This window comes from Peromyscus maniculatus, chromosome 2 (assembly GCF_049852395.1).
Source record: "Peromyscus maniculatus bairdii isolate BWxNUB_F1_BW_parent chromosome 2, HU_Pman_BW_mat_3.1, whole genome shotgun sequence".
Classification (NCBI taxonomy): domain Eukaryota; kingdom Metazoa; phylum Chordata; class Mammalia; order Rodentia; family Cricetidae; genus Peromyscus; species Peromyscus maniculatus.
This window is the reverse complement of record NC_134853.1, coordinates 135,751,888-135,760,524: the sequence shown is the minus strand read 5'-3', so window position 1 is coordinate 135,760,524 and position 8,637 is coordinate 135,751,888. Positions and strand designations below refer to the sequence as shown.

The 8,637-nt window shown below is 46.1% G+C and overlaps 1 protein-coding gene across 2 annotated transcripts in view; it reads right to left on the bottom strand.

Annotated features, from left to right (window-relative positions):
- The window catches only part of Tesk2 (testis associated actin remodelling kinase 2), a 101,891-nt gene that overhangs the window by 1,660 nt on the left and 91,594 nt on the right, over positions 1 to 8,637 (bottom strand). For both annotated transcript variants that reach the window (XM_006986560.4, XM_076564830.1), the window contains 5 exons: positions 2,033 to 2,115; positions 1,419 to 1,503; positions 1,105 to 1,188; positions 810 to 896; positions 267 to 384 (listed from right to left, as the gene is read on the bottom strand). In XM_006986560.4, coding sequence (XP_006986622.1) covers positions 267 to 384; positions 810 to 896; positions 1,105 to 1,188; positions 1,419 to 1,503; positions 2,033 to 2,115 — 457 coding nt within the window. The remainder of the gene's footprint in view (positions 1 to 266; positions 385 to 809; positions 897 to 1,104; positions 1,189 to 1,418; positions 1,504 to 2,032; positions 2,116 to 8,637) is intronic.

Here is an 8,637-nt window from a genome sequence, read left to right as displayed (position 1 = left end):
GGACAGTAAGCTTGTGTTACTCTCAGTCAGTACAAGCAGCACTTTACTATACTTTTCTGGAGGAAAGTGAGGTGGGTAGTTGTCCCATTTTATCCATGAGAAAAGAGGGAAGAATGTGCCAGGTCACAACTGTAAGATCGCCTACTTTATTGTCCATGACCACTCTCCTCCCACTTCTGGACCCAGGATCTTTCCTCAGAGGGGAATCTCAGAGTCTCACCCCTCCCTTCAGGGTCAGATTTGGGTATCTGCGTCTGATCTCTTACCTTTAGCTGTGGGCTGCAGCTTCCTGTCCCTTTCCAACTCTTCTTCCTGTAGGCGGCTCATAATTTCCTGTAGGGTCTTTCCAATCTCCTCAAAGGATGGGCGCAGTTTAGGGTCCATCTGTAGGCATCCACACCAGCCATGAGCCCTGCTCTGCACTTTTCACCCCAAAGATGAAATCTGAATCTGTTTCTAGCATCTTTTAAGATTCAGGTTGGGTAACTAAAGTTTTCTCTTGCGTTAGGATTGGCTGTTGCTATAGTTCAACAAATAAAGCCTGACAAAGCTTGGTCAACACTCAGGGCACAGCCATGGGTCTACCCTGCAGGCTGAGGGCTGGAAAATACAAAACAGTTTTTTCCTTTCTTTGGTGCAGAGCACTCTGGAGAGCCTGTATAGGCCAGAGTAGGAAATATGGTTGGTGTTACACATCTGGGGGAAATGATGCCATGCCTCTTAGGAGACTAATGCGTAGCCTTTCCCTACAGTCCTTAAATGAAAAGGGCTCAGCACCTGACCAAAGCCAGGTGAAGAAAGACACTCACATTACAGCAGTTGAAGGTGAGCTGCAAAAACTCTGGGGGGCAGTCTCCCACCATGTGCTGGAAAGCATCATAATCCAGCCCGAAATTCTGTGAATGAGTAAGGTGGAGAAGTGTACAAGGGTCATGAATGGTAAGTCATTAATCATACACACTCATCCTGGCCTACTCAGATGAGGCTGGGAACTGCCTCACAAGTAGCCACAGAATAGTTCCAGCAACTCCACCCAAGGATAAAACAGTTCCATAACCAAAACAACCCCATCCCTGTGGTGCTGGTCCCATGCTGATAGCTCACCTCTGTGCGGGGAAGATAGTCTGGATCAGCTTGGATGCGGGCGATGATCTCGCAGAGGATGATACCATAAGAGAACACGTCTGCCTGGTAGGTGGTCAAACCTCAGTTTTCCTCTCAGTGAAGTAAGGAGTGGATTGTCTTCCCTGCCCCACCCCCACTCTTAACAGCCTAGGTCTGGGCTACATTACCTGTATTCCATTCAAGTCATCCACTGGTTAACAACAGCCAGATGCTAGCCCTATATTTAGCAGGCAGGATACAGATCCTTACCTGGGCCACAAAGGATAATCAGGCCTCGAAATCTCCAGACTTACCTTCTCATTATAAGGCTCATCTCGGAGGACCTCAGGTGCCATCCAGAAAGGTGAGCCCACCACAGCCAGCTTCTCACTCCCTGTACTGTGAAGGAAAGGAAGAAAGCTTGCCAGTGACTGGCACAATGGGAATCAACAAAATAAAACAAGGTTTCACATAGCCTGAACTACATATAATGGGGGATGACTGCCAGCTATTGATCCTCCGGCCGTCTATTGAGTTCTGGATTTCAGGCATGCACCACCTGGTCTGTGTGGTGTTGGAATTTTCTCAGGGCTTTGTGTATACAAGCACTATGCTAACTGGGCTCCAGTATCCCTAGCCCTTGAGTCTTTGTTGGTTGATACAGTGGCTCATGAAGTCCTTAGTGGAATCACACTTGCAGTGATCCTCCTGCCTCTGCCTCGAAAGTACTGAGTTTACAGGTGTGTGCCGCTGTGCTTGACTACATAACCAGATCTGACTGGGTTTTGTTGCTCCCAAGGGTGGGTATAGGCGTGGATGAGTCAAGACAAGGAATGAACTTGAGCTGTGGCTAGGTCCTGACCCTTGGGAAGGAGGCTGAATTTCCCCTTAGTTTTGACCATTGCCTGTGGCCTTCAGGGTTACTCACCTAGCATCAGGAATCTTCTCAGCCAGGCCAAAATCAGCTACCACTGCAGAGTAACCGTTTTCATCTCTCTTTATCAGGCAGTTCTAGGGTTCCCAAAGAAGAGAAAATAAGGTAGCTTAGAAGTAGAGATTAGCCAGCCGTATGGTTACTACTCATGTCTCCCTACCAGAGTATCTTGTCCTGGTTCTTGGTAAATCACACACTTAGCTTGGCTCCACGGTCAAAACTGAGGCTGGTGTGATGGCACAGCCTTTAACCTCAACACTGGGGAGGCAGTGACTTCCAGGCTAGCCAGGGTATATAATGAGAGCCTGTGTGATGGTTATTCTTGAGTGTCAACTTGACTACATCTAGAATTAACTAAAACCCAAGTGGCTGGGCATACCTGTGAGGGATCTTTTTCTTAAATAATTTCAAATGGGGAGACCCATTTTTAATCCAGATCTTTTGAGGTGGGAAGATCCACCTTCAATCTGGGTTTCACCCTCTGCTTGCAGCCTATATAAAGGACATGGAAGTAGGAAGCTTGACTTCATTCTCACTGACATGCCCACACCTTCACTGGCATTAGAACCCATTTCTTTTGATAATCTGGTATATACTGAAGAGCAGCTGAGACATACAGCCTTGTGGGTTGAGCAGCCAGTGGATTCTTGGACTTTCTGTTGGTAGGCAGCCGTTGTTGGACCAGCTGGACCACAGCCTGTGAGCCATTCTTATAAATGCTTATTCTTTCTGTAGAGCAGTGGTCCTCAACCTTCCCAATGCTATGACCCTTCAATACAGTTCCTCATGTTGTGGTGACCCCAACCATAAACCATAAAATAATTTTCATTCCTACTTCATAATTGTAATTTTGCTACTGTTATGAATGTAAATGTTTTGGGAGATAGAGGTTTATTAAAGGGGTTGTGACCCACATGTTGAGAACCATTTCTCTAGAGAACACTGACTAATACACCTTGCTTCAAAAAAAAAAAAAAAGTCAGACAAGTTAATCCTGGATCTTGAAATGGTTTGCTTATTTTCATTTTGTTATGTACATTGATGTTCTGCCTGCATTTATGTCTGCGTGAGGGGGTCAGATCCCCTGGAACTGGAGTTATAGACAGGTGTGAGCTGCCAGGTGAGTGCTGGGAATTGAACCTGGATCCTCTGGAAGAGCAGACAGTGCTTTTTTTTTTTTTTAAAGATTTATTTATTTATTATGTATACAGCATGTATGACTGCAGGCCAAATGAGGGCACCAGATCTCATTACAGATGGTTGTGAGCCATCATGTGGTTGCTGGGAATTGAACTCAGGACCTCTGGGAGAGCAGTCAGTGCTCTTAACCACTGAATTATTTCTCCAGCCCTGTTTTTTGTTTTTGTTTTTTTTTTTCACCTAAATATTAATTTAAGCCACCTACTCTCACAAGCAGAGGAATGGAATCAGTATACAATGGTCTTTGTTTGATCCAAGAAAATGTGTGCTTGAGGTCCCATACAGTTTTCTAAGTAATAGTCCAAAATCTCTTTACTCCTTTTCATAGCACATTAGAAGCAGGTTCACATGCTGGTGATGGAAGACAGAATAGCCACCATCTCCCCAGGGGAAAATCTGGTACTGATATAGAGCTGAAGGTAGGCAATGAATTTTGACCAGTCATGCTCATGGTAGTATGACTTCAGGAAAACATGCAGCATTATTTTATTTTATTTTATTTTTTGTTCGTTTTTGGTGTGTATGGAGGGGTAGGTTTCCAAGACAGGGTTTCTTTAGTAGCCCTGGTGGTCCTAGAACTAGCTCTGTAGACCAGGCTGGCCTGGAACTCACAGAGATCTGCCTGCCTCTGCCTCCTGAGTGCTGGGTTTAAAGATGTGCACCACCACTATGAGGCTACATGCAGCATTCTTATTCCCATCCAGGTCAGTGTGATAAAGTTGATGAGGAACTTCCAAATTCCTCACAGTGGGCACTAATCAAAATGGACAGGACTGCCCTACTGGCTGAGAAACCCAGAACTTAGACATGGCCACTACTTTTTATTTGTGTGTTTTTTTGAGACAGAAACTCACTATGTAGCCTTGGCTGGCCTAGAACTTGAGATGTAGAACAGGCTGGCCTCCAGCTCATAGATATCTGCCTCCTCTTCCTTCCAAGCACTGGGGTTAAAGGTATGTGCCTCCATGACCATCCAAAAACACTATTTCAAACCTGGACTGTTTATTATTATTATTATTGGTTGGTTGGTTGGTTGGTTGGTTTGTTTTTCAAGAGTTTCTCTGTGTAACAGCTCTGGGCTGTTCAGGAACTCACTCTTTAGACCAGACTGGTCTTGAACTCACAGAGATCCACCTGGCTCTGCTTTGAGTGCTGGGATTAAAGGCGTGCACCACCACCTAGCCTGGGATATTTTCTGATACCTATGCATTTGTGTGTGTGTGTGTGTGTGTGTGTGTGTGTGTGTGTGTGTGTGTGTGTGTGTGTGTGTGTGTGTGTGTTTTACTGGGATTAAACTCAGGGCTCACATATGTAGAGTGCTCTATCTGCTCTACCACCAAGCTACACCCTTAGCCCAACCAAGCCTTCCTTTACCTATGAAAAGGGTTTTTTTGTTTGTTTGTTTGTTTGTTCAGTTGGTTTTTGTTGCTTTTCAAGACAAGGTTTCTTGGTTCAACAGCCCTGGCTCTCCTGGAACTCACTCTAGACCAGTCTGGCCTAGAACTTACAAAGATCCACCTGCCTCCCTCTCTGCCTCTCTGCCTCCTGAGTGCTGGGATTAAAGGCTTGTGCCCCACCACCTGGCAACCTATGAAAAGTTTTTCTCTTTTAAGCTTTAAGGCAAACTGCCTTTGCAATCCTGACTTCTCCAGCCTTCACCTTTCTCCAGCCCCCCCCCCAGCTCCTCTGTACCACTCCTTTACAGTCTAGAAAAACACCGCAAGAGCAGGTTCTGTTTTGAGCTTTCCTTAGTAGTCAGTTTGTGAGAGAGGCTAAGGACATGGTTCTGAATAAATGCTGCCATCTCTAGAGAAAGGATGAACCCAAATGATCTATAAATAACCCAAAGCTGCAACTAGCTCTCCCCAAATAGCTCAGACACTCCAGGCTCAGGAAGCCTGCACCCCACCTGCTTTTCCAGAGGCAGCAGAGAGCAGAGGTTCTTGGCTTACACAAACATCTGTGGGGCCAGCAAGGCCCCATCTGACCCCGCCCAGTCCCCCCTCCCTCTCTGTTGCCAGCCTGGCCAAGTCACCCAGTTGACTGTGCACAGGGACACATTAATTGCTTCTTCTGACCTTGATGTGCTCACACTATTCTTCCCGGAGCTAAGAGGAACCTGTTATTTCATCACAATCAATCTTGGACCGCAGAGAAATGAACCGGTGGCTCCCAAGGACTGTCCTTGTGCTCGTCCTGACTCGCTCCTCCCTAAGTTCAGCTAGATCAGCACTCCAGATCTCTCAAAGCTGTGTCCATGAAAAGATGGGCCCTATGCCAACTGATTAGCTAAAGCTCCGGGTGAGGTCACTAAGCCTGTGAGGCAGTTCACATCCCTCACTTCTTTCTCTCATCCTCTTCCTGGTTCACCAACAGCTCAGACTTCTGTCTCCAGGGTTTGATCTACTGTCTTGTTTACTATCTGATTTACAGTTTTTAGAGACTCTGACCAGGTGTGGTAGTGCCCACCTTTGTTTTTTGTTTTTGTTTTTTTTTGTTTTGTTTTGTTTTTGGTTTTTCGAGACAAGTTTCTCTGTGTAGCTTTGGGCCTTTCCTGGAACTCACTCTATAGACCAGGCTAGCCTTGAACTCACAGAGATCCACCTGCCTCTGCCTCCCGAGTGCTGGGATTAAAGGCGTGCACCACCACCGCCCGGCTGGTAGTGCCCACCTTTAATCACAGTGCTCAGAGGCAGGAGGATCTCTGAGCTGGAGGCTAGCCTGGTCTATACAGTGAGTTCCAGGACAGCTAGTACCTAATGGTGTCTAAGAGGAGAAAAAGGTGGTCACTGCAGGTGCCGACGGCCACTCCCTGTGTCTCTCAAGCTTCCTCATTCCTGTCTGCAGACAGAATCTCCCATGTAGCTCAAGCTGGCCTTGAACTGCTGATCCTCCAGCCCCAACCACCCCCAGCTACACTGAATGCCAGGACTAGATTACAAATATGAGTCAATATACTCTGGTACATTTTAAATTGTCCGTGTGTATGTACAGACATAGCAAACATGAGGAAGTCAGAAAGACAACTTTGCAGGAGTCGGTTTCTTCCACCATGTGGGTAGAACTCAGGTCATCAAGCTTGGTGGCAACTGCTTCTACCTACTGAGCCTTCTCTGTGTTTACTCCCACCCTCTGATACATTTGTGCTTTTTTTTTTGGGGGGGGGGGTTCAAGATAGGGTTTGACTGTGTAGTTTGGCTGTCCTGGAACTCACTCTAGACCAGGCTGGCCTTGAACTCACAGAGATGCACCTGCCTCTGCCTCCCGAGTGCTGGGATCAAAGGAGTGCACCACCACCGCCTGGCCATTTGTGCCTTTTAAATGTATTTACTATTTAAAAGTATGTGTATGTGTGTATGCCTGTGTGTGCAGAGAGAGAGGCCAGAGGTGTTAGATCCCCTGGAGCTATCAATAGTTATAGGTACTTGTGATGCCTGATATGGGTACAAGGAACCAAACATGAATCCACTAAAGAGTGAGATCCTGAGGCTGGAGAGGTGGCTAGCTCAGTGATTAAGAGTGCATATTGCAGCCTGGGGTGGTGGTGGTGAGTAGGGGTGCGCACCTTAATCCAAGCACTCGGGAGGCAGAGGCAGGAAGATCTGTGAGTTCAAGACCAGCCTGGTTTACATAGTGAGTTACAGGACAGCCAGAGCTACACACAGAGAAACCCTGTCTTGGGGTGTGGGTGTGTGTGTGTGGGGGGTGTTCATACTGCTCTTGCTGGGGACCAGAATTCAAATCCTAACACCCATGCTGTGTAGCTTACAACCTCCTCTAATTCCAGATCCAGTGAAACAACTGCACTCATATTCATACATGCACAGGCACACACAACATATATAATACAATTTGAAAGAAGAGTGAAACCTGAAAAGACAAAATGAACAAGAGATGTTCTGAAGTAGATTAGTGCAGTAGTGATGCTATGAATTTACTTACAAGGAAGTGGGAAGTGGTATGGCTTTAAAAATATACAGTTCACGAACGCCATCAAGAAGTGGCCATGTATTAGTACTTCCAATAGTGAACTGTGTAACTGTATACACAATACAGTAGCTCTTTACCATAGCTGTGAGAGCAGCCTGTTTGAGCTCAGTCCCATTACTGCCTGAAATCAGGAGAACACTGCTGCTCTTCTGTGGTGACCCTTAGAAGTATGAGTACACACTGTGAACTGTACCTTTAGATCTTGGTTTTGGTTTTTGGTGGTGTTGCTGCCTCTACTGAAGATACTTTGTTGGTTCTTCTAGAGTTAAGCCAATTCAGTTAGAGCCCAGGCCACACAACCAGTAGGGGGAAATTTTCAGAGTAAAGGAAGCTTGAATTAAAAATGAATTGGGGGCCAAGTGATGGTGGGGCATGCCCTTAATCCCAGCATTCTGGAGGCAGAGGCAGGCAGATCTCTATGAGTTCAAGGCCAGTCTGATCTACAAAGAGAGTTCCAGGATAGCCAGGGCTGCACAGAGAAACCCTGTCTGGTGGGGAGGGGGGGAGGAAGCAAAACAGCAAAAAGAATGAATTGGGGCTGAAGAGATGTCTTGGTGCTTAAGAAAATGTGTTGCAGGCCAGGGAGATAGCTCAATGGTTAAGAGTATTGGTCCTCTTCCAAAGGACCTAGGTTCAATTCCCAATGGCAGCTCACAACTGTCTATAACTCCAGTTCCAGGGGATCCTACACCCTCACAAAGACATACATGTAGGCAAAGAACCAACACACATAGAAAATAAAATGAAAAACAATTAAAAAAAAAAAGAAAGAAAGAAAGAAAAGAAAAGCAACCATGTTGCTCTGTAGAAGCCTGGGGTTTGAGTTCTCAGTACCCACATGGTGGTTATAACCATCTGTAACTAGTTCCAAAGAATCTGACACCTTTGATTTGTCCCAGCATCAGGTGCACAAGTGGTGTACATATGTATGTGCAGGCAAAATGCTCATACACATAAATGAAATTTAAATATATCTTAAGCTGGGTATGGTAGCTAATGCTTTTAATTCCAGCACTCAGGAGGCAGAGCTCTGAGTTTGAGGCCAGCCTGTTCCAGGACAGGCAGGGCTCCATAAACTCTGTCTCAGAGAGACAGGGAAAAAAATATTGCATGTGTGATCTTAATGACAACAGGGGCTGGAGAGATGGCTCAGCAGTTAAGGGCACTGGCTACTCTTCCAGAGGACCCAGGTTCAATTCCCAGCACTCACATGACAGCTCACAACTGTCCGTAACTCCAGTTCCAGGGGATCCTGTACCTACACCCTCGAACAGACATACATACAGGCAAAACACCAATGCACATAAAACAAACAAAAAAATCATAAAACAACAACAAAAGAACAAACAGGGCTAGGCATGGTAGCAGAAGACTTTAATTCCAGCACTGAGGAGGCTAAGACAGGATTG